The sequence below is a fragment of the Chiroxiphia lanceolata genome, chromosome 6, assembly GCF_009829145.1.
Source record: "Chiroxiphia lanceolata isolate bChiLan1 chromosome 6, bChiLan1.pri, whole genome shotgun sequence".
NCBI classification, from domain to species: domain Eukaryota; kingdom Metazoa; phylum Chordata; class Aves; order Passeriformes; family Pipridae; genus Chiroxiphia; species Chiroxiphia lanceolata.
Genome location: NC_045642.1, coordinates 10,569,046 through 10,596,012, shown reverse-complemented (window position 1 = coordinate 10,596,012; position 26,967 = coordinate 10,569,046). Strand labels below are relative to the sequence as shown.

The 26,967-nt window shown below is 39.6% G+C and overlaps 1 protein-coding gene across 3 annotated transcripts in view; it reads right to left on the bottom strand.

Moving 5' to 3' along the window:
- Positions 1-26,967, bottom strand: part of GALNT18 (polypeptide N-acetylgalactosaminyltransferase 18) — a 227,848-nt gene that overhangs the window by 46,705 nt on the left and 154,176 nt on the right. For all 3 annotated transcript variants that reach the window (XM_032692503.1, XM_032692504.1, XM_032692502.1), the window contains 3 exons: positions 10,889-11,074; positions 5,385-5,522; positions 1,180-1,275 (listed from right to left, as the gene is read on the bottom strand). In XM_032692503.1, the coding sequence (XP_032548394.1) occupies positions 1,180-1,275; positions 5,385-5,522; positions 10,889-11,074 (420 nt within the window). The remainder of the gene's footprint in view (positions 1-1,179; positions 1,276-5,384; positions 5,523-10,888; positions 11,075-26,967) is intronic.

Below are 26,967 nucleotides of genomic sequence, written 5' to 3'. Positions count from 1 at the left end.
ATTTACTAGAGCATGATGCCACTAGTAATCAATATTAAAGGCCCTCGGCCAAGAAAGCCAGCACAGAACACAGTTGCAGTGTGTGTAACCTGGCAAGGAAGCACCAAATCATATCTGCAGCTCACCAAGCTCACGCTTCCAGCTCACTGTGAGATCCAGGTACAGGGGACAAGACTACTCTGTTGCTCTGTGTTTATTTCTGAGATATTACAAGGATTCATTTGCTGTACAGTCAAATCAGGTAACTGACAATTCCAGGGTAAAACCACATTCCACAACCTCATAAGGTGGGACATAATAGGGTCCTTTTGAGAAAGTCAATATAAAAGGTAGTCAGACAAAAAACTATTGAAACCGGAGGGATTTTTCAGTTTCTCCAACCACTCCCACAAGTATGTCCATTTCCTTTATGTAATTTTTGCATATGTTACTTTTAAAGTTAAATAGTCTGCACATCTGCCTTTGACAAGCATGTTCTAGGCCATGTAATGTTACTTTTCCTGTCAAGATTTGTCTAGAAACGCTTTCACTTATTTGGGGAGACACGTGTCTTAACCCTCTTGTTTGCCAAGTTAATAAATCCAGCTGTTGTGTAAGAAAATGGAAAGGTTTTGTTAATTTGAGTCTTTGGCACATAGTAGAGTAACAGGACAACAGCAGAGAAAGAAAAAAAAGGAGCTTTAGAAGAGGGGTTTTCACAAGGACAGAGTTTGGAATTTGACACAGCTGTATGATGTGAAGAGGGTGCCTTCAGATTTGTGGAAATAAGACATTAAATATATAAAGTAAAAAAAAAGATGTTGCTTCAGATAATGTATAAATAAACTGTCAGTATATCTATATATGTATGTAAAATATCTTAAAATGCATTGTTTAATTCATCTGACATGCACAGTTAAAGATCAGAAATGAAAGCTTTTATCAACAAATCTCAGAAAGTTCTGACTCTCATATTCCTTAAATTCTTTGAAAATTAATAAATAAACTTTCTCGTCAAAGCATTAATGTACAAGGGATTCTCAATTTACAGCAGAAATAATGTTCTATCTTTTTATAAAAGAGCTACCAAACAGCTTACCGAGGTACTGTTGCAGGAAAACAATGACAGGTACAAGATGGTTCCTCCTACACAATCTGCAAAGAGCAGCAGCAATATCAGAGATCATCAGACAAACTAACCTGTGGTGTCATCCCATGGCAGATATACATGATTGGGATATTCTCTGTGTCTGGCCCTTGATCAAGGCACAAATCACTTTTCAGGGAATTCTGCAGCTAAAATAAACAGAAAGAAAAAGAAATCAAGCAAGTTTTACATGAGGAAAAGGGGATGTGATTACTCTTCTTAAAAAAAAAAAAATCATATGTAGTTGAGCAAGAGAATATACAAAATTAAAAATATGTTGCAGTGAAGATTTTGAAGAGAAAGCACCTGGACTACATTCTTCCTTGCTGATAATCTAACACTACTGATTTCCATAATGTTGCACAGAGTTTCCGGCAGGGTAGATTTCAGAAAGCCCTCAGAGATAGCGATAATTTTTTGACAACGTTTTAAAAACACTAAGCCTTATGAGCCTCTGGTACACACTATATACAGAACCTGAATATTTTAGCAGTGTGACTGGCTGAGCAGTATAGATGAGGTACTAAACAGTTTTTCAGAATCCCTCACGAGAGTCTTCTGATTTCTGGAAATAATTCAAAAAACTCCTTTCTGCTGACACCTGGAGACTTCTGGCCAATTGTTATGCATTAGCTCCCCTTTGCATTATTCCAGGCTAACCCACACGCAGCAATGAACAGACTGCAAAGTACTTGGCCCTGGTCATCACAAAGCCCTGTATATTATTACCTGTGCAATGCTGAGGCAGAGTTTTCTGAAAGTGAAGTGCTAAATTAATGAGCACAGATAGCTGGAAGGCCTTTTTAAAGTGTGGGGCCAAAGATGTGGATTGCATACCCATGGACATGTATAAGGGTGTTCAGTGGTATAAGATTGGTTCAGGGAAGAGGGGAGGGCTGTGTGATCGAGGGAGCAAAGAGGTGATGTGGTTTGCAACCATCTGTGATTAACTGAGCAGTCCTGTCAGCTGTGCACAGGAGCCTCCTTTGAGGAAAACAAATTCATATGCTTAGAAAGGAAGTCTAGAACTGCACTAGCTTATAAGAAGTGTGGACAAGCCGGGGACCAGAGCCAGACAGTGAATAAAATCAAAACCACCAACTCATCTCTACAAGATTTCCAACTCCAAACCAAACTCTAAATTCAGTAATAGACAGGACAGATCTCGACGTTAAAGAGAAAATATGCATTAGGTATCATTACTGGCATTATTCTCAAGAATTAAAGCATTGAGAATAAAACAAAGTCTCCTCTCTCTAGGCTTCCTAGCTCTCATCCATAAATGTCACCATAACCATGACTCTAATCATGGTCAGATGTCTAGGCACCACTCTCTATCCAAAGCAATGATGGGTATCAGCCTTATTAATTCGTGCTTGGATCCATCCCTACCTTTGTGTTTTCAAAACCTCTTCCATAAACTCCAGTTCTAATGCTTGTCCTAGACCGAATGCTATAATCTTTTCCACAACAACCTCCATAATAAAGGAAGCAAAAAAATCTGCCAACATCAGCATGTGACTTAGCTGAGGGGGTTGGCCCAGCAGTAAAACAGACACAGAGACTTTAGGGTCCCAAGCTTTAAAAAGAAACCTAACAGCAGCTGCCTGGTGATCAGGTACTACAGAAAAAGAGACAAGACACCATATTCCTTTGGACACCAATCCTCTTATGAATCTTGAAAATAAAAAAATAAAATGAGCTCTTCAGATTTAATATATCAATCTCTTATCCCAGCTGCAACTCTACAATTTACTTAGAATATCTAAAGAGATATTCACCCATACTCAGATATCTTGTTAAATTACTCAGTATTTTTTTAAACTGATGTTAATATTATAGTAGCAATATCTATATTTTATATGAAAAACGAAGGCAGATGATGAATGGAGGCATTTAAAGAATAAGAAAGCAGCTGACATGCTTTGAAACATCACACCTTTCTCCACTGCAAAACAGGCAAGCAAATAGGAAAGCAGACATGAAAGATTAGATATCCAAGCAATTCTTCTACTAAAAAGATTGGGGCACTTTATCTTTTAGTGTTATACAACAGTATTTCATAAATCAGTAAGCTGTGTATTTCTTAAAACACTCCCCCTTTGCCTGTTGCCATAGTTGTCCACTACTTCCTTTGTGATAGAATAAATAAGGCCTGCTTCTCACATCTCTCTTAGCTGATGAAGCTACTCTTATACTGCAGACTACAGACTGCATCATGTGCATTACTGTGCAGTCCCTAAATCACAGAATCATAGAACAGCTTGGGTTGGAAGGGATGTTAAAGATTGTATATTTCTAACACCCCTGCCACAGGTAGGGACACTTTCCACTAGACCAGGTTACTCAAAACCCATAAAACCTGGACTTGAACACCTGTAGGGATGAGAAGTCCACAGTTCTCTGGGCAACCTGTTCCAGTGCCTCACCATGCCTATAGGAAAGAATTTCTTCCTGGTATCTAATCTAAACCTGCCCTCCCTCAGCTTAAGGCCATCCCCCCTTTTCCTATCACTACATGTCCTTGTGAAAAGTCCCTCTCCAGCTTTCTTGTAGCCCCTGTAGGTACTGGAAGATGCTCCAAGGTCTCCTTGAAGGCTTCTCTTCTCCAAATTGACCACTGAGATCAGTATTTCTGTAAAAAACTCTTCTTATTCTTTTTGGTTTGTGTATTGCCCAAAGGCTGATGAAAAACTCTCAGCAGAATATAAAATCATAGGGTGCCTGCTGCTGACTTTCATTTTGACTTGCACAACGTGGAGTTAACCCTGGGACAAATACCCTTTGCTCTCCACTGGACTTCCTTTCTTTATATTGTATCATTTCCACCTGCAATCAGAGATTTTTTAGCCAGAGCTACCTACAAGCAGAACCATGCATTTGTTAGCTGCTATGCCTCCTTCTCCTCAGGAAACTCCACACCTGATTAGACTGTGGAATTGCTGAGGGCAATTCCACAGTCTGTGGAAGAGGTTCCTTGCACACAGGTGTGATTTTGGCATTGTTCTGAACTACTTTGGAAGGTAACCATTATCTCATGCATTTAGCAACAACCCAAACCTTTGTTGGAAGTGCTTTTCTTCTCTTGTTTCATTGTACAAAAAGCCAGCGTTATTATTTTAGTTGATCATCAAAGGGGTCATGGAATATTGTAGGATGTGCAATCCCTTCATTTGTCAAAAACAGAGCTGCTGCTCTGTGGCACCCTCGAGGCTCTTGCAGAGCCATACTGGCAAACCACACAGGTCAGACTTCTTCTTGAGAAATGTCTCAAGCCAAACCTTTCACTTGTAAGGTCTGCTCTTATTAGTCACGTTTCCCAAACAGCACTTGCATGCAAAAAGGCAAATTTAATTCATAGGAATCAATTTTTTTTTAACATACCACTGGATGAGAATGTGAAAAAGATGTCCAAGGTCTACCACCTTATTAGGGGCCCATATTAACTTACTATGCTCATCTTCCATGTCATGCACACCTGCCCTCTCTGTTTGGATTGCCAGTTTTTGAGGGGCAAGAATTGCCTTTGCTTTAATTAGCACAGTACAACTCAAGTGTGATTTCAACACAGACAAGGGCACTAATGTCACACAAGTGATGATGATCCCAAAATGCATGGATGTAGTTGCAGTTTCTGTTGAATGCAACATAATCCTAGAGCCTCTCTAGTGCTGCTTTACACATGGGTTAGCTATGTGAGATTTGCTTAGTTTGGAATGTCAGTCTTTGATAACTTCTTCTAGCAAATGTCTGCTGTGATATCTGTTCTGGGGTGGATCAGGATTGCTGTTAAATGGCTGAAAGTTTAATAGGGGAAGGCATCAACCTTTAACAGTTGAATTTTATTATCTTAAATGTCTTTCCTATTCTGAATGACTCTGTAATTTTAAATTAAGATCTGGCTACAATCTTAAGAAGGTTGCAGCTGAAATAGAGTTTATTTTGTGAATTTACCTGTTGCCACAAACACTCCAACTGTCAGCGACAATGTGTCTAAAAAATCAACACCTTGAGTATTTCTGTGTGGAATGCAATCCACAAAGCAAACAAACAAAAAATCAGGGAGGAAGATAACTTCCAGAATACCTCAGCATGAATGACAGCAGATCAGCTGTCTCAGTCAAGTAACCAGTAACAAATTATTTAACTGGTGACTTGAAGTTTATCTGATTCTTCTACTTAGAGCCAGGCATTTCCTTCATGAATTACTTCCACTATTACACCTTTTTAGAATGGGAAATGTAAACAAGATCCTTACCACCCCATAGGCGACAGTATCTGAATACATTCTCATTTCTGGATACACGCTGACGAGATACCACCTAAAGGTCTTGCACTGGAGCTTTTTCCTTAGGGCCTTCCTCTCAGAAATATCACCAATATCAATTCCAGAGTCCTACACATGAAACAAAGGACAGAAAAAGCAGAAAAGACATCAGCAAATACACTTCCATGTAAACTAAACATCCGGAGTCTCCCCCATTGCAATTCCCAGCTCTTGGTTGTGAAGTGAGTCGTCTGCCCACACACACTCCATAAGCGTCTCAGTTAAATTATGACACAGGTAGGGTCTCTGTCACTGGCTGCTTTGGTGAATGGAACCACTGCTGTTGATTTCAGTGGGGTTTCGATCCAGCTTCCAATGAGTATCACTGCTCTCTAATTTCCTGGCACTGTCCAATTCCGAAAGGAATTGGCAGGAAGCAGAAAGTTCCCCTAGAAACAACCTTATTGCTGCTGTACCACTGTGGCCTAATCATTAGTAGATGACACTTTCTGGCCATTTCTGAAGTCTGGGTCACCATTTCACTGCAAAGAGCGGAAGCTCTGCTCACCTCTCTGAAATAGCACTTATTAAATTTCTCTTATAATGTAAAAAGAGAAGTTGCTATTTTTGTTAAAAGCATTTGCAGAATATTCTCTCTCCCGGTTTTTATTCGCCTTTACATTTCTGGCTAACCTACTTCTCGCTTAACATTAGAGCAGATCACAAAGCACGAGTTTCATAAAGTCCCTGTATATAAAAATCAATAATTTATCACATTAAAATCATGCAGTAGAAATTTTTACAGAGGGATCTAAGTGCAAATCCATGGTTGCTCTTTGACAGGAAGTAAAATGAGACATTTTGCTCCACACTGTGCTCTACCACTCCTGCCTCAGAGCAAAACACAGGATAAATAAATTTTCATGGGGAAATCTTATAATCTATCTACTTATAAAACAGCTTTTACTGAGCCATAAACACCCCCAACATTTTGTCAGCCACAAGACAGGATTAAAAAATAACATTGAAAGCACTGAATTTTCTTAGTTACACATCAAAAAGCTATCGTATAAGTAGGCTTCTAAACTGCTAAAGCAACAAATGCATCACAAAGTGCTGAATTAATGCTAATCTAGAACAAGTATATTTTATTATGGAAGCATTTTCTAACTGAAGCAAAACTGACTTCCACATGAGCAAAGTATACTAATTAGTAGGAAACTGAGATCTGGCATACACAGGTATAACTCATCCTTAAAAATGGTGACTCTCCTCCCCTCAAACCCTGTATCATTCGTAAAACTCTATATGGAACTACTCCTCAAGTGGCCATTTTTTCCTGACTTTTGTGGCAAATGACTAGACAGAGGAAAAGGCTGTAGGGTGCTGTAAGAAAACCAACTGATCTCATGAACAAATCCTGCTCATGCACTTGCTGGAGTATCTGCCACTTGTGTGAGGAAAAGGAGGATGCCAGCTCACAGGCATTTGACTTCCATCACTAACAAGACTTCCTGGGATAAGGTTCTAAATTGTTCCAGTGCACCCCAACTCCTTTCTCTTGCAACCCTGCAGGCATCAATGCTTTTTTCCTCACAGTTTACTGTGTAAGGTAAGAAAGAGCATCAAGGGCCTCAGTAATAATATCCTCCCATGCAGTTGGAGAAGAAAAATAGCTCACACAGAGCACATGGGCTTTATCATCAGCAATAAGTCAGTGTGTTCCCAAAGCTGAGAATATGATGGGAGAAAAAAAAACAACAAACAAAACCAGAAGCAGAGGCAGAACACATAGAAAGCACAGTTCTTGCTTCTGGGACTTGATGAATCTTTCCTTTGGGTTTTAAGTGCTTTTCTGAATCTATTTATCTAAGTGATTGTGATGCAGAAATCACCATGGTATCTGAGATCCCTATTTGAAACGCTCAGTACGTCAGAGAGAAGCCCCCAGAGATCCTGGGAGGGCAGTCACAACACACTGCCAAATGAGTCTGACTCCTTTTTAGTATTCCTGTTATTAGCTCCCAAAGACTAAAACCTTTGGAAACATCTGACTTCTCAGAGATCTGAGAATTTTTCCATGGAAAAATCAGGTCCTGCGGTTAACATTTTGAAATAACATATTTCATGGAAAGTCCTGAGTATTATAACTGAATGCACTTTTATTACCTACAGAGTCCATTACCAGTGCACTGTTTCATCAGCTTCCAGATAGAGAATTACTCCTGTAGTTACTCACTTGTGTAACAGTATTTGGCAATGCTATCTCTCTGTCCTCTCTGCATGTCTCTCAAAATTAGGGCTTGACATCTTTTTCCCTTATCTGAAGCTAGGTTTGGCTTGAAAATTGCCCCTTTTTGGTATTTCACCATCCCTAGTTTTTCTCATCCACTGTCTCTTTGTCTCATGACTACTAGAAGTCTGTATTACAAGTGTCCCACAAGCTTTAAGTTATTTTTTTAGTTTGCTCCTTTACACTGAATTCTCCCTCTTTCTCCTGATGTTTCTGTACCAACCAGAGCCTGAGTTGCTCCTGACCTTTAGATGTCTCAAGGAGGACTCCCACTAATGATGTATATGATTTTCTTTATGCTGACTGATTCAGTTACAGCGCTTGGGAGTGTAATTTTATACTGTACTCTCCTGCTTTCCTTAAAAATGTATGTGCTTCCTACTGTTCCAGATTCAGCTCAGTACTCACAAGGTTTAGCATGGGAAAGTAAGAGGAATTCCCTGGTCTCCAGAACTTTTCCCCTGATTCTTGGCACCAGGCCTTGCACAGTGAACATAAAAATGCTTTGGAACACCTTCAAAATTCTACAGCTGATTTGGGACACTTGAGCACATGCTGTGCTGCCAGAACCAAATAGAACCCCAACACTCTTCATAGAATCATAGAATGGCTTAGGCTTTCACTAGACCAGGTTGCTCAGAGCTCCATCCAACCTGGCCTTAAACACTTCCTGGGATGGGGCAGCCACAACTTCTCTGGGCAACCTGTTCCAGTGCCTCACCACCCTCACAGTAAAGAATTTCTTCCTAATATCTAATCTAAACCTACTCTCTTTCACATTAAACCCATCCTCCCTTCTCCTGTCAGTACATGCCCTTACAAAAAGTCCCTCTTCATCTCCCTTGTAGGCTCCCTTCAGGTACTGGAAGACCACAATTAGGTCACCCCAAAGCCTTCTCTTTTCCAGACTGAACAATCTCAGTTCTCTCAGTCTTTCCTCATAGGAGAGGTGCTCCATCCCTCTAATCATCTTGGTGGCCTCCTCTGGACTCACTCCAACAGGTCCATGTCCTTCCTGTGCTGAGGACCCCAGAGCTGGATGGAGCACTCATGGTGGGGCCTCATGAAAGTGGAGCAGAGGGACTCTTCCAAGTCCTTCCCTCTTTCCCACACAGTAAAATACGAAAGGTGGGTGAACACTTGAATGTACCCAGCTGTAAATCACAGTCTTTCTGCCAGGAAAACTTTCTGATGGTCACCAAGGTTCCACACTGCCTTGGAACATCCTGCAGCAATTACCAGACAATGAGCAGATTCAGGCTTTATAGGCCTGTCAGAACTGTGAAAATTAAGCTGTTCCCCAGGGCATTTCTAATAACTATGTGGGCATGTTTGTGTTTATTTGGTTTTCCACAATGGTAAGAAAAACTAAGGAAGGTTGTGTTACAGGTTCTGTACATGCACATAGTAACAGATTTCTCCCTGTAACAGAGGCATCTTGGTACATTACAGAAGAGACTACCACTATTAAAAGTTGATTTAGAATTTGCCATTTCCAGTTTTTAAGTCTCCTCTACGGTTTGACAGCAGTGGTCTTTGTGGAAATGAAGAGAGAATATAAGTTCAGTGCAATGATGATTACTACATGTGTGGTGGGAAAATGACTGGAGATTCAAATAGTAAAAAAACTTGTTATTCCTCTTTAAAAATATAAACAAAATCAGTGTAGGCAGTACAAGATCTACTATGAAAACATCTTGATGAATTTTGTGATGTGAAGAAATCAGTTAAGTTCACACACTGCATTTACTTTTCCTTTGGTTAATAATTTTTGCTTTAGGTAATAAATTAATTTTAAAATGTGTTATAGCAGGCTTACTTTTTTCTGCTGTATCAGCATAGTTAAGACATTATTACTTGTTAAATGGGAATTTAATAACATTAACAACAATTTATCTTTGCCTTCTTTATGAATTTGATTTCAAATTCCATTCAAATCTCAAATTTGCACAAGCTTAAGCTCCACCACAATCATATCTGGATGAATATTATGCAACTATGTCTATAGTACAGTATGACCTGGTTATCAAAAGGAATTTCTAAATTTTGTGCTGTTTTTGCAAGCCAAAAAATTGAAACTTAATCAATTTGAATCAATTAATCAATTGAAGATCAAGCAATCTTCAAGAAAATAACTAACAATAAAAAGTAGAATCTGAAATTTAAATCTATCAGGTTAATCACAAATAAATTTCATTTGAAATTGTTTTGACAAAAAAATAAGTAACCCTATCCAGTCCAGAAATATCTTATTCTTGTATGAACTGCTGTGGGACTACACAAAATAGGGACACTTAAAGGGCAACTTGGATACCATGAACATGGGACTAACTTTTAACAAAGTCCTTTACCTATACCAGGTTGTAGAGGACCTTTTTTTTTGCTGGTACTTTCATGGCAAATTTTGTGGCTAAGGCTGCAACCTGAAAATAGGACAGTGACTTCCCCACATTGCCAAGATTATCTAGTTTTAATCACGAGAGATGAAAGATGCTATTGAAAGCAGCTGAATCAACATTACCATTCATATATCTAGCTGTTTTTTTGATTCTAATCTCTTTTAGTTATTAAACTGCAGGAGAAGTACAGCATTTTATCTCTTGAAACAGAAATTGCAGCAAAACCAGTTTCTCAGAACAGTTGTGAAATCACTCAGAGAGATTTTACAGAAATTTTATTAAAGTAAAATGAAATTGTCCTTTAATTTATTAAGCCTAGTCTATTTGGTTTTGCAGTAATGTCATACACCCCACATTTGCATCAACAGATGTCAGCATCCCTTCTCCCTTGGCAGAACTCTCTTCCCAAATCTGGAGGAATTATAGCTCTTAGTGATGGTAAATAGGAAACTCAAATTCAAAATAAGATGTGTAATGTAGATTTGATGCTTTTTTTCCCCCACGTTTCTACAGCTACAACATTAAAATGTCCACGAAGAGTCATCAGTGAGGATGATGAACTTGAAATTAATTTTTAAGGGACTTAAAGAAGACAAAGAAATTATTCTAGAATAAGACACAACTACATAGATATATATGTTTATATGTAAGTGTGTATGTATAGGCATATCTTACATGATACATAAATACATAGATACATGTATACAAAGAGAATCCCATCAGGAAAATCAAAATTCAGGGTAGGAACCAAACCCAAAAGGATCTAAAGCCAAAGCTTGCAAACCCTGGTCTTTGTGACTCACCTCCTGGGGTATGTTCCAAGCCATGTAGACATGGCTCTTAAATTCATCCATCCAGACTTCAGCCACCCTCAGTGCGTTCCTCCGGACGTGAGCAGTCAGATCTTCTGTGTATGGTTTATGTGCTCTTTCAATGTGGGCAATCCTGGAGCAAGGCAGAACCTCAACACTTCCACCACACTGCCATACCTAGGAGGGAAAAAAAGACACACTGCTGACTGAGAGCTCCCTGCACCTCTGTGGCCATCTAGCAAAGACACTGAAATTGTTTTATTTCTATGTTTCTCATTGTTGCAAAGGAGAATAAGTTCTCAAGACTTGTTTGAGAGGATTTCTTTAGACAGTTGTGAGAGGAGAGAGTTATTACCTTGCCCTACCACGAGTTTCTACTACTACTTAATCTTAGTGCAGAACTTCTGCATTATCAGTGGCCTCTCATTGCAATCTTCCTGGATCAATTTAGTTATTCTCAAGATAATAAAAAAATTATTTATTCAAAACAGTAACAAAAACAACTGGTTCAAGAAATGCCCTACAGGCATTTCTCTAAGGTTTTGCACAGTCCTTCTCAACACACACACACTCAGAACCCAGAACTAGGCAGCCTGTCGTAACAGGGGAATTAAGACAATCAACTTTTTAAGAACACTAAAGTTTCAGGTTCTAGGAAGATGAAGAATATAAATGCACCTTATGCTTTGCTTTAAACACAGTTCAGAAAGGAGTGACAAAGACCAAGACTGCCTAATGACAGTGTTGTGTGAACAATTTCATCAGTCACTACTCTTACAATACATTTACAATGCAGGTTACTGCACCTGCTCGACTGTGTTTCAGTTTTTCCCACTCCCACAACACAGCTGATGTCCATAACATTAATCATATGTATTGCATTAATTTCTGATTTTCTCTTCCTGCTTTCAACAAAAGAGAAAAACACTTTGGCAGAGTTAAGAGTCAGTGAAGTACACGTATTATTTTACATGGAAGCTCTTTTTCTGCGTATCTTGTATTATGTAAACTTCCTAACAAGATCAAGGCAGCCCATTCATAATGGTTGAGTGGATGCTGCTCAGGTGAAACCCCAGATGTACTCCAACTGTTTGATCCTGCTGAACAAGTACCTCAGCATCCCAGAGGCAGGTGTACTCACTGAGAAGTGACAGAGTTTGCCTTATGATACTGCCAGCAGAGATTCCTGAGGCTTGGTATCTCATCCTGAGAGAGCAAGAATGAGACGAAGGGTGCTTCTTCCTCATACAGCTCATGCAGGAGAGTATATTCTGGTCTCCCTCCTAGTGGCCAGGGATGTGGGTTGACAGAACATCCTGCTCTGGAGCTGATCTCAGACCCCTCAGGTCTGTCCATCCTATAGGCATATGCTCTACTAAGGAGGCACTTTGTTTCAGTCATTCATTTTATATATTTAGACATCTGGCTTGAATACAGCGTTTAGGCATTTGGCAGCTCCCGAGACCAGAAAATGGGGCATGAATTCAGAATGTTTACAAAGCTTTTTCTGAACTGGTGCCTAATTGCATTCAGCATATGTTGGGAGAAGAGACAGAGCCTTGGTTTTCAGAACTCTATGGAAAATGAGCTATCCCATGAACCTGCTGTACAGTCAGGAAGGAAGCTGAAAAGACTTCAGCATGTCTCTGTGTCCAGAACTTGGAAAACTATAAGAGTAAATAAACATAACCATTATCAACATCAGGGTAAAACTGAGATGATCATAAATATTTAAAAATAAATGTGAAATTGATCTGGCACAAGAATAAATAATCTGGAAACAACATTTGTGTCCCGTCTTTCTAAATGTCATATTAAGTGGGCAATCCATCTTAACGATCTAACAAAATGAATGGTTTGTCAAACATTTAATTATAAATGGTCAGCTATATCTCCTAATAAAGATTAAATGTGAAGTATCATCAGGCTGTGTTCACACAATGCCTGCTTGCAGACCAAGTCACTTCTCAGTACAGCACTGACATCCAGCTATAAATATTTTCAGAGTTACTCACTGCACACTTCTTAAATTGGTATCATAAAGACATGGAAGATGTAGAGATGGTCATAACTTAGCCTAGGACAAAGCACTTCACACACCACATGCACTGCCTACTCTGCCCAGCCTTTGCTCATTTTAACTAGGGGTGGCCTTGATCCAAGTCTAACATGTGAACACCAAATCTTTTGTGGGATTTTCAGAGTTAGGTCTGAATGCCATCTTGACAACAAGTTGAACCAAAAATTCACAGTCTGTAGTAAGCTGCATTTCCAAGTAAATTTCTAGGAACCGAAAATCTGAAGAGCAGACTCACCTATAATTTTAGTATTGATTCAGTAATCAGTGAAATCTGATTTGACTTTATAATGAAGTTGTATGTTTTCAAAAAACATCCTGAGATGACCAAATCCGTACTATAGTTTGTAAATAACAATTACTTACTATCTGAATAAATATTAATTAATCAAATCCAAAGGCTACTCCTTCCTCCCAGACCTTGTTGGTCTTTGTTCTATTTGCAAGGACTAGTTAATTACCATCAATTAATTAGCTATCAGTAGAGATGCTGACAGAACCAGAGGGTTGTATTAAACAGTTTAGAAACCATATTCTGTTAATTCTGAGCAAACATCTCCCAAAATCCATGAAACTGTGATTAACATGCAGCAAAACTGGATTAGAGGTGTACACTAATAGCTTCCATATATCAACATGAATAAAAGTCCTTTAATTAATGAATTTTTAAAGAAGACACAAGAAACACACGGGCTCTGAAGATATGTAAGTTACAGCTGTGCAGAGCTTACAGTCAGAGCACTTAGAGCCCTTGCACAGTGAAGGCAGAGACAGTGCTTTAGGAGGGCAGAAAGCACAATCCTGACATGCTCAGCTGGTCACACCTGGGACAAGCCATAGTCCCTTTCTCTCCCAGAAGCTTTCATTGCCAGCACATCGATGAAACTCTTTTATCTGAACATTTCATTGCACTGAGGGAGTGGTCAGTTGTAAAATACCAAAATGTAGGTAGGTATGCATTAAAGTGGGACTTCCAAAGGACATGAAACTCTCCTGCAACCTCATGGAATTCTGGCTTACCAGCTCCCTAAAACGTGCAAAACCTCCAGCCAAGGAATGAAGGGCTTTGCTATTCATACAATAAATATTAACCACCGTACTGAACTGGATATATGAATACTAAACAATGAACATAATTAACTACTACAAGAAGTGTCAGGGTTTTTTCAATTCTTCCCTGATTATATTTTAAATAGGGAAATTTCTTGCAATTTGTTTCTTTCCCTCTTAGATTGACCCTCCACTTGAATCTGATCACTCCTACCTCCTGCCACCTCCTTTACTCACCTACACAAATCCACAGTGCTCTAACCACTGCTTTGGACCCCTTGTGGATAACTGGATGTTTTTCAAGGTATCTTGAGAAGGTATAAATCTCATATCAAAAGTGCACAGAAGAGACTAATTAAGTACTCTGAATCAATACCTTTTAGTCAAATATAATTTTTAGGTTTTTTTTTAATTAATATTTTAATACTAAGAAATATATTTTCTGAAAGACTCTACTCAGAGGGAAATTGCAAAGCCTTTCAGAGTGATCTGATCTTCGTCTAATAAAATTCCTGTAGACAACGGATTGTCTTTATAGTTAAGAAATAGGAATAGCAATGGAGGGGTCAGTTCCTCACAACTTCACACATCTCCCATGCGAATTTTACGGGGTTTTTTTTGCTGTCATTAGCATTCTTTATTCACGCTTCATCCATACTGAATAGCTTTCTAGTTCTCCACAACTGTTATTTTATGTGATGGCTATAAATATATACAAAAGTTTAACATCAGTGAAGCTCTTGCAAATTATCACCCATGACTTTAGCAGCAAGTCTAAAGATAAAAGAGCTTCAAAGACTTTTTTTAATCACATAGAAGGGTTTGAAGAAAAACGTTATATCTCTGAGCATACTGTGGCTGCAATCAGTAATACTTAATGACTAACCTGCTTGTACAAATTGCAAGGAAGAAACGTGATTAATTTCCTCAACTATGGTTAAAAGGAAATTCAGCACCTTTTCCTGTTGCCTATGACAATGTTTTACGTATCGTAGGCAAGAGGTGAAAACTGCCAGCAATGGTCTCAATTTCCTGACAAATTTCTAAATATATACAAGCACTTGTAAAAAATAACATGTGCTTTCATCACTGTGACACAATAAATAGCAATTCACATTTTGTGTTGTAAAAGCACCAATTTCAAAACTGTGCCAACAGGTCTCAGACTTTGCCTTCAAGGTAAAGACATCAGAAAGTTTTGAAGTGTGAGGGACTGTATATCTTTGGGAGCACTTCACATGATTCTGGAGATCCAGAAAGGCAGAAAGTTTGCTTTGCTTTGGGGGAATTTCTTGAGGTTCTGGTCCTGACGGTTCAATTTGCACAAACAGTCTTTTAGAAAAAGAACTCACCAACTGGAGTTTCCCTTCCAAAGAGCTCTCAGAGTCCACTTCACTGTGTTTTCAATGCTCTCTTCCAAGAGGGTCTTAGAAAGGGCTCTTTATTCTTGAATTTCCTGAGGAGGTTCATATATTTGGTACAGCCCCAAGAAGGACTTAGATGGATTCCTCCTCTTAAAAGGGTTCTTTGTTCCTTCATCACTAGCAAAAGGTAGTAAAATTCCATAAAAAAATTTCAAGGTCTAAAGGGACAGTAGCAGTCCCAAGGCAAAGACTTACAAAGCTGAAAGACTGAAAACCTATGACCTAAACTAAGCAAAGCAAGTGAGAGATGATAGGAACATTAATTTTATACAGAGAATCTACTGGGGCAGGGGGGGAGGAAAGAGGGGAATTTCCCTTTTAAATCTTCAGTTGTTATGTCTTACCTGGAGAATTTATCCAAGCTCTAAGCACTTCATACTGTTAATTTACCAAAGGTATATTTACACATAGTTATAATCGTGGTCCTAGGTCTGTGTGAATTTATGTTCAGTAAGTTTAGGGTAACACCACAGAGCAAATAGAAAACATGATCTTCACATTGGGAGAGCCAGAAAGGCAACAGACACATAAAACCATGGAGAGGACACAGGTGGTAGCAGACATCCTTACAAATGTCTAAACCCATCTGGTCACAATTTTTTTACAGCAAATTCCATTCACATCTGGAAAATCTGTTTCACTAGGCAAAGGTCTTCCCTTCTATTTAGCTTTATTTTTAAATCCACATCCTTTAGTAAATCCTTTCCAATTTCATTTAAACATATTTGAATTTGCATATTTAATCAAAACAATTACAGCTCTGAAGCTGATCCCTCTCTTGAATATTTAATTTATACTTCATTATAAAATGATATAACACTTCTTCATTAGAAGTGTTTCTTTTTATCTCTTTAATCACTGAATGTTCTTTTCATGTTATAGAACCTAAATCTAGTAAAAAAATTAACCCTACATGATGCTGAGCAGTTTATTAGCAGTTTATTAATGAATGTACTACATTCATTAAATTTACACAGATTGTGCAGTTTCTCCCAGAGCCGATGTCACCTTGTTTGAAATCATCCTTTCCTTTGGACTGCAAACAAAACCTTTTAATAATTAAGTGATTTCTCAAAAAGCTGAAGTAATTTCTAGCTTCTGTGGAGTTTACAAACAACAAAATTAGAAGAACTCATTAAAGATGCCCTCAAGACAAAAAAAATAGTCAGTGTGAATTAATTACTACTGTGGATACAAACTAATAGTTACCAATATCTTTAAAATTTATTTTGGGGAACAATTTAATGTAAAAACTGTTTGTAAATCTTGTTAACCTTTGTCATTACCATTCATTGCTTACTGATAACCAGTAATGAGCTTGATACATGTGAGTACGAATAAATTATTTTAATCAGGACCATGATCATTTTGAGTCTGTATTTTTACTTGGGTATCTTGACAGGTGACTGCAGAAAGGACAGATAGAATGGTCAGACACAGAGATCACTGAAATCAATGTTCACATCTCCAGTTGCAATCGGTGGGTTTATAATCACACCCTGGAAGTTTTTGAATTGTCATGTGCATTTGGGTATCTGTCTCTGTAGACCTAGAAACTACACTCACTGGATGAAATATGTAAATCTTTATTTAGTCATACCTCCATTGAAGTCAGATAGTCTTCACTAAATAATTGGAATATTGACAATAAGTATTGATGGATTTGGCTAATTTTCCCCAGACTTCAGCAAGAAGACTTGAACAGCTTTGCTTATTCCACTGATCTCACATAGCTTCCTCTCACTAAAAGAAGTGTGCCCAAACAGTAGGACTAAACACAGGGTCCTGGCCTGAGGCACAGAAACTCATGATTAGAAAAATGAAAATATAGGTGGACAGGAAGAAGAAAATGCACAGCTTATTGAAGCTATGGTTTTGGTTTAATACTCCCTGCTTCCAGATATGGAATGAGCTAGAAAAGAGAATCGTGTCATTGGCGTGTAGCACAGCAGAGTGAGAGTCAGGGATGTAAATGAGCTTCAAGAGGTGACTGCCTATAGTGACAGCTCAGAACAGTATGCTGAAAGAAATCAGGCTGGAGAGACAGATGTTTAAAATTACTTCATCTGTTTTACTGAACCTCTGTGAGGTTCTTGAAGACTAGTCTACTTATCATCACACAAGCCTATCATACTTTCAGGTAAACCTTTCTGTTTGTATGTGAAAAGGGCTTTTTTCCATAACCAAGCTGATATCTTAATGTGAAACTGTAAGCAACCTACAAAAACACACACCCACGATCTAAAAGATTTTTCAAAAGGAAAATACTTTAACATAACTAGAGCTGCTCTTCACTCTTAAAATGTAAATTATCCCTTAAATCTAACTTTTGAAGTCATCATTAATTGCCTCATAGGCCTCATTTTACATTAATTGTGCCTCTCATTGAAAAAGTAATACATGTAAAGATTCTTCTCATATTAAATTGCCATTACTTTCCTTCCTCTTTTAGCTAATTGCTTCATTATGTACTTCTTAAATTGTTTTGTTCTGCAGGGATTAATTCTGAATGTATCTTCATGAGGTGTGAAACTTTTACTGTATGTTGTTAAACCACATATTGTGTGTTGCTGGTTTACAATTGCAGGAACTATTCCCTGCCTGTGTCACTTGGAGATAACGTGCTTCAAGGGTCACTGAAGGCATATGGTTTCATTCAGTTCTCTTTCAAATGTGTCTATCTCATTGCCAGGCACATCAGTCAAGTCTAAGTCATGAACAGAAAGTAAAAGAAATCACTTTTTAATCTTAAAAGGCACAAAAGCAGGAAAGCGAACAGGATCACCACTGGTTTAGTATCCATGGAGCAAGGTACTTTGCTGCCTGTTTTTGTTTTTTACCTTTCTCCCCTTTACCACAGCTCTACTTAACTCGATCAGTCTTGTTAATCTTGCACTATTCCTAGGCTTGATCACAGAACAGAACAGAAGAGAGTATCCTGAGCTGGAAGGGACCAATCAGGATCAAGTCCAGCTCCTTGCCCAGCACAGGACCATCCCCAAGAGTCACACTGTGTGTGACTGAGAGCCTGAGAGCATTGTCCAGACTCTTCTTGAACTCTGTCAGGCTTGGTGCTGTGATCACTTCCCTGGGGATCCTGTTCCAGTACCCAACCACTCTCTGGCTGAAAAGCCTCTTCCTGATATCCAGCCTGAACCTCCCCTGATGCAGCTTCCTGCTGTTCCCCTCAGGTCCAGAGAGAGGGGTCACCAGAGACAAGAGATCAGTGCCTGCCTCTCTTCTTCCTCTCGTGAGGAAGCTGTAGACAACTATGAGGTGTCCCCTCAGTCTCCTCTTCTCCAGCTAAACAGACTAAGTGCCCTCACCCCCCTCATACAGCTTCCCCTCAAGGTCCTTCACCACCTTCGTTGCCCTCCTTTGGATGCTCTCTGATATGAGCGTTTATAGTTTTATGTCTTACACTGTGGTGCCCAAAACTGCCACAATATTCCGGGTGAGGCCGCCCCAGTTCAGAGTAGAGCAGGACAATCCCCTCCCTCAGCCGGCTGGTGATGCTCTTTGCTTGATGCCCCCCAGGACAGGGTTGGCCCTCCTGGCTGCCAGGGCACTGCTGACTCATATTCAACTTGCCATCAGCCAGGACCCCCCGGTCCCTTTCTGCAGGGCTGTAGCCCAAGTCCTATCAGTCTTATTGAAGACTGAGGCAAAAAACATGTTGAATGCTGCTGCTTTTTCTTCATCCCTATTAGCCAGGTGACCATGTTCAAAATCTAATATTTTCTTTAGATCTCCTCTTATTATTAACATACTTTAAAAATCCCTTATTGTCTGATACAACACTGGCCAGTTTTAACTCTAACTGAGCTTCAGCATTTACGTCTTCTCCCTGCATATAGGAACCATGGCTCCATAACCTTCCTGTGCAGCCTGACCTTTCTTCCAGAGATCAAACAATTTCTTTTTCCTCTTGAGCTCCATAAGGATTCCTTGTTCAGCCAAGTCGGTCCTCCACCCCACTTGCTTGACTTACAACACAAGGTGCTGTCACACATGTAAAACTTATTTGGCCTTCACACTTTTGGCTCAAATCTGCTGGATCTGTCTCAGTCATCCACTCACCTTTGTTATACCACAATATTCCCTTGCTCTCCCACTGCGATCTTCCTCTAATGTTTGTTAGATTACTAAGTCAGTCTTGCAATACTAAAAACACTCAATGAAATTAAATTCCAGAGAGTTCTCACCTCAATGTCACGTTCTGCTGGTGTTGGCTGGGACAGAGTTAGTTTTCTTCACAGTAGTTGGTAGGGGCTGTGTTGAGCAGTGCTTACACAGAGTCCAGGCCTTTTCTGCCTCTCACTCCACCTTACCAGAGAGGAGGCTGAGGGTGCACAAGGAGTTGGGAGCAGACACAGTTGGGAGAGCTGACCCCACTGACCACAGGGATACTCCACAGTGTCATGTCAAACACATGGGGGAAAATCAGTGAAGAGAAATGCTTGGAGTGATGGAATCCCAACTCACCGTTATGCATTCTGGAGCCCAGCTTTCCTGGAGATGGCCTGCCAGTGGGGAATGAGGGATGAATTCCTTGTTCTGCTTTGCTTGTGCATGAGGCTTTTGCTTTACCTACTAAGCTGTTTTTATCTCAACCTGCAAGTTTTCTCACTTTTACGCTTCTGATTCTCTCCCCCACCTCAGGGAAGTGAGTGAGGGGCTGCATGGGGCTCGGTTGGCAGCTGGGGTTAAATCATGACACATGTGAAAACAAATATGGAATCTTCACAGCCATGAAGAACTGTAATACCACAAGGTACAATGGCATTACCACTACGCCACTACTTGAAAGTGCAGAAAGGTATCAAACATGAGGCTAATAATGCACCAATTAATTTACATCTCACCTGGGTCCACTGATTTTTAAGTGTATATTGACTTAAACTGTCTTAATTCTTTCCATACCACCAAAACCAACAATTTCCTCTCATAAAACATTAAGATATCTACATTACTTCCGAGTTGGTAACGTGCAACCACACAGGCACAGCTGGTGAAAAAACATTTCTGGGAAATCTCAAAGTCTCTCGTTGTCCTTCCTTGTAGGGTGTAGTGATACCATATGTTAGCTGGTGCTGTAAAAATTTCCTTTCCTGTGGGAGCAGCTAATAAAATGTTCTCTCCCCAGAAATGGCAAAAGCACAAAAATGATTCACTGTTAATGTCATCTGTATGTATAATTACACATACTGTAGCTGCAGGTTACCTGCTGAGGCATTCATGGGCAAAATAGGGGAAAAAACCAATTATTCCAATGTAGCAGTGACTGAAACCAGAACAATCCACAAAAAGCCAGTTTCTGCTGATGTCACGACTGGCAGAATTTGCAGGAATGACAATTTCTTATTTTATTCTCGAAAGAGCTTTTTTTCAACCTGTACTTTCAATTTGTTGGAATTATAACCCCATAAATCGAGAATTTTAGTCTGTGTCATCTTGGAATTCAGACTGTTAACACAGTGAGGTACTTTGCAAAACAAAATTAACCTTAGGAATAAATCTGTGTGCACTGATAAGCCACTGCTGGTTACAGAGGGTGCTGGGTAAGTGTTTATGCCATACTTGCACTGTTAAGGGATTATTTTTATCTCGGTGAAAGTCTGAGCTATGAAACGCATTGGCTACATCTTGTAAGAAGTAACATTTGACCACCCTTTACAATTTTTTTCTTGCAGAGTTCAGTCTAGAAATGGTCTCTTCTTAATTCACAAAAAGGATAAAAGCAAAATAGATTTCTCTCTATTTAAACCTTTAATGCAACGCTAAAGAGAAATCATCTTAAAAAGCAGTATTTAAATGTTATATAAAACAACATCTAAGAAGTCTTGTACTTCTCAGCCCTTTGCCTTCACACATCATCAACATAATACTGTTGAACAGCACCTGTGATCATATACTAAGGATGTTTTCTGTACACCAAATCATTCCCTGCTGGCAAAGGATATTGGCCTACTTATTTAAAATCAAGTTAAAAATGTGCTTTAAGACTGCAACAAGTGATGGTAGCTGTAAGTGCGAGAATGGGGGACATCCTGATTCATTTTCCTGAAGGGTGTTTAGGAAAGATCTACACTGCTCAGTGGAGTGCCATGAAAGGGGACCCAGCAGCAAGGACAGAAAGGGACACTGTGCACACGTGACACATCCCAGTTGTGCAAACAGTTCCACAACTCAGCAGCTCGGTGGAAAACCCTCTCACTTCCTTTGTTCAATCCCAGTCATTTCGACCTCTTGGCACACCAGCCTGTCAATTTTCCTAACACAAGAGTTTTTGAGGCAGCATGGTAAATCATAAACCGATGAACACTGAAATTAACCCTGCAGTTTAAAAAAAAAAAAGAAAAGGTGCAATGTAAAGGTTTACTGAACTGGAGGTGCTCAGAGACAGGGGGTATGGGGAGCCTTTCAGATCACTGTGCTGGCAGGGCCAAAGCACAGGCATGCTTCAAGAGTGCAAAAAAAGAGCATGGCAAGGAGAAGGAGAAATTATAAACCAGTGTAGGTGTTTAAGCCTCTGTGCTGCAAAACTAAACCCTACTCTGAACACTCGTTGCGGTTTAACCCAGCAATTAAACACCACTCGCTCCCTCCCCCTGCCCTGTCCACAGTGGGATGAGGGAGAGAATTGGAAAGAAAGTAACATTCATGGGTTGAGATAAAGGTAATTTAATACGACAGAAAAGTAATGGAAAATAATAACAAATATTATAAAAGAATCAGAATACACAAAAGAAATTATGCACAATGCAGTTGCTCACTACCTGCAACTGATGCCCAGTCAGTTCTCAAGCAGCAGCACCCCCGGTTTATATACTTTTATATATTTATATTTATAAAAATATATCTATATTTATATAGTTTATATACTGGGCATGACATAATATGTTATGGAATATCCCTCTGGCCAAGCTGTATCAGCTGTCCTGGCTGTGGTCCCTCCCAGCTTCTTGTGCCCCCAGCCTACTCACTGGGGGGGCAGTGTGAGAAGCTGAAAAGTCCTTGACTTAATGCAAATTTAGCAACAACAGAAACATCAATGTGTTATCAACTGTCATCCTAAATCCAAAACACAGCACTACACCAGCTACTAGGGAGGAAATTAACTCCACCCCAGCCAAAACCAGGACAACTATGCAAAGGTTTTCCTTAATAAAATCAGACATCTATTTACAAGTAATATATTCACAGGTTCATGTAATTTATGGCCTGTGTTAGAAACACTGACAGGCAAAATTGCTGGAAACTTCTAGGGAAAGAGGAAAAAGTCCAAAGTGTTTTCAGATAAATATGGAGATTTGGGGGCAAATGTAAATATCTTCACTTGCCTGTGATTATCAAAGAGAACACTATTGCAAAGGTAAATTATGAGAAAGATATCTCAGGCAATAAAAAATCAGGATACCCCCCCATTGTGGATTGGAAATGGCTGGACATGTAAGCAGCAATAGGTTCCTATGCACAATATGGGAAAGACTAAGTTAACTAGTTGGCAGGGAAGAATCATGATCCCAGAAGCATATGTGGGGGGAGGTTAAAGAAAAAAAGGATTGTTAAGAGACAAAACCACATTAAAAAAAAATCATCCCCCAAAGACCCTACCACAAAAGAAACAAACAAATACTGAAAGCCACCTCTGGAATTTAAGAAAATAATAGATCAGAGAGAGGCATGATGGACTTCAGAGCTGTTTGCTCTGCCACAGAGGGACCCTATTAGGTAGAAAATACCCCAAAGAACACTGAGACTATTTTCTGTTCAAGTAACTCATTTCTTCATCTCTATTCATAAACTGCATTCCTCTAGTTCTCCACTAACAGAAAGAGCATCAGCCTCACCTAAGGTCAACAGACAAACCACCAGACTAACAAGAAATGAAGCAACAAATTTCACTATGGCAATATACTATATAAAAATGACATGCCATACTCAGTCTAACTATAAATGCAATTTTCCTCCTGGGTCAGCTGATGTAAAGTCCTGATATATCATTTGGTGGGAGCAAGATCCATTCCTTTTCCCTTAAAGAGCTATTAACTTCTAACAAAATTTCCTCTTACCCATTTAACAGGGCCATTATACCCTTGTGAGCACAAATTCATCTGCAAGCACAAAGTCCTTGTGACACACAGAATTACTCTAAGCCAAAGCCTGGGCTTATATTCCCTTGACTCCAGTGATAACTTAGTCTGTGACCTGAGGCAGATCACTGAATACTTGATCAGGCATCCCTGAAAGTGGTACAAATAACTTTGTTGTAACAGATATTTGGGGCCTTTATCAAGCACATAGGCTGCTTTAAAAGACAAAAGGATTTCTACAGGCTTGATTTTGATAGAAAATCTTCTGCTGACTTCAGTAGGAATTGGAAGAGGCCTTTAAGAAGCCTATGGAAAACTAGGCCTGAACTATCCAAAGCAGGATCTGATTGATTGCATCCAGTTGATTGCAGTGGATTTGTAGGGTCTTCTGTAACTACAAGTACTGCTTTTCCAAGCAAAACCCAGAAGCAGAACCCAAATAACAGCAAGAAACGCCAGCCTTAAATTCACATTCTGTTTCCACTATAAGGCAATTGCCAACAGCTCCTGCTTGGTCACATGGATAAGCAATATGATTCCAGTTTTCTCTCCAAATGCAACCCGGTCCCTTAAAAGCCCACTTAGGTCCGTTCAATTGGGAATGATTGAACACAAACCAAAAAGAAGCATTATGCATCCTAAAGAGAATTTACAAATATGACTCTGTGTCACAGTAAATGAATCTTTCAAAAATCCCAGTTAAAGTGATTGAGCTGCTCAAAAGGGATGCTGTCAAGTCTTGCATCAACCAGCCTGCCTTTATTTTTAATGGGGCAAACAAATAGCTTTGCAAGAAAACATTTGCTTGAGGAGAAAATAAAGTGTTGCTTCTAAGAATCAAAATGCATTTGTATTTTCAACTCATCTGTCAGCCTCTAGCTCAAGGCAACAGATCTCTATTAGTATTTATTTAATATTACATGTTTAATATTTTACAAATGTTATTACAAAGCCACAGACAAGGGTAATAATCTTAGAAGTTAAAATAATACACCATATCAGAGACAAATAGAGCTGAGCAGTGAAACAAATTCATCAGAGTCAAGAGAATAATCCACCAAAGACCTGTTTTCTGTGGCTTGTTACAGTTTATCAACAACAGATACTTCAAATACAGTTTCCAATACTTGGGGATTTTCTTGCACTCATGTAACACAAATAACTAGATATTTGTGCAGACAATGAGGTGACAAAAATACCTCCTGGGTGAGGACAGGGGGATAAGTCTCCATTTTGTCAGGGTCTAATTCCTCACAGAAGTTTGGCTCACAGTAGTTTTACATCCTTTGGAACAAAATCAGCAACATAAGGAGACGGGACCATGTTCTACTTAGCATGTTTAAGATAAGCAGGTAGCTCAAATTATCCTAACGCCTGCTGCTATTTCTGCAGCCAAAAGTAAACTCTCCTTTTTCTGGAGATGTTTGGTCTTACATGCTTATGCATAAAATTTCCCTACCCAGGCCCACAGTGTCTACTTTTCCATTATCCTGCATGATAATGCTTATCACACAGAATACTAGATGAATACTAGATGAATCAAGATACTTCTTAAAAAAAAAAAAGGAAAGTGGCAATGAAAGATGAAGCACCGTGGGCAATATGTAGTCATGGATTGGAGGGCACTCTTTTAAAATGAAAACATTATTTATTTCACTAATACTGTAATTATAATGTAGTTTTTGTAGAACAATTACTATTTTTATTAAGTGATTCATCATAGGCCTTGCAGTTGAAAGCAACACAAGTAATCTAGAGATGACTGGTCCTGCAGCGACAAAACTGTAACTCAGCAGCAGAGACAGACCATCCAGCCTGAAATCACCTGCTGACTACAGTTTTCCATGTAGCCCTATCTACAGGAAATGGCAGGCAGCCCCTGGGATCTGCACCTCTGGAGAGAAGCACTTAGGATGCACCTGAATGCCATGGCTCCCCACCATAATATGAGAACATATTTGAAGCAGCCACCTGTATCTCGCAGCGTGGGGCCCCAGGTGTGCACCAGAAGCAGGTGGCTGAGGGAAGGACCTTGCTTTCCAAGCCTAGCATCTGTAGAAATAATACTGTGCTTCCCAAAAGCTTGAAAGCACGTTCATCGTAGGATCACAGAACTTCACTGAGTTGGAAGGGACCCATCAGAATCATTGAGTCCAGCTCCTGGCCCCATACAGGACACCACAAGAGTCACACCATGGGCCTGAGAGTATCATCCAAAGGCTTCCTGAACTCAGACAGGCTTGGTGTTGTGACCACTTCCCTGGGGAGTCTGTTCCAGTGCCCAGCCACCCTCTGAGTGAAAAACCTTCTCCTGATATCCAGTCTAAACCCCCCCTGACTCAGCTTCATGCTGTTCCCTTGAGTCCTGTCACTGGTCATGAGGGTGAAGAGATACCTGTCCCTCTGCTTCCCCTCATGAGGATGTTGAAGACAGCAACGAGGTCTCCTCTCAGCCTTATCCTTATATTATCTGAGAACTGTGAGAAGAGCTGGTAATAAACTGCTAAAAAAATCTATACATTACAGCTCAGTAATTTGTTTCCATATAGCCAGATCCAAGCCATGATAAAGTCAGATAAGGCAGCATATATTATGCTACCTTGCACACTACAATCTGCTACAGATGAAAGTATTTTATGTAGGTCAGGCACTGCTTCCCTGGAGACAGACAAAAAGCCAAAGGAAATCAGAGCAGTGTCAGGCCTTATTCCAGTGATCCAGTCTACTCCAAAGTTTCAATTATGCAGACAATTGTGTCTCTCTGGTCTTGTCTATCAACATACTCTTCCCAATCAGCTGCTGCAAGGCTAAGTACAGCAGACCAGAGAGCACCTCTCATGATGCAAACCAAGATTAAACTCCTCACGCTCACAAGGAGGCAACAGCTTTGTCAGCTGAAAAAAGAACAGAAAAATCATCTCAACATTGAGCTGCAAAACAAGGTTTGGGGAACAGAAGGCAGCTCTCTGGCCCTTACAGTGAGGAGAATGGTGTTGTTAAAAGAAGCAGTCTTCCATTTCACTCTCCCTTTCCTTAAAAAAGTGCTCCAGTGTAACTGGAAAGGGGATCTGTGTTTCAATCTTGGTGAAATAACACTTTATCCCTGACAGGCAGAAGAAAAAGAATTTCAAGAAACCAGAAGTAAGACTGAGGGTTTTTTGTTATATCTTGCAATCTCAGCAGAGAATTCTATATTCGTAAAATAAGTTCCTTTTTTTGCTATTGTACAAGAGTATGCTTTTATTCTGGCAACTAAAAGGCCCAAAATACAATGTTAGCTTCCACTAACGTTTCACAGCAGGGTTCAGAATTTAGTTTTATAACACACACTGCACCATTCTTCATTACCACCTACCTATCTAAGAATTTCTCTTGTAAAAAAACCTGAGAGATTCTCAAACAGAACAGCACTGTATTTTCAGA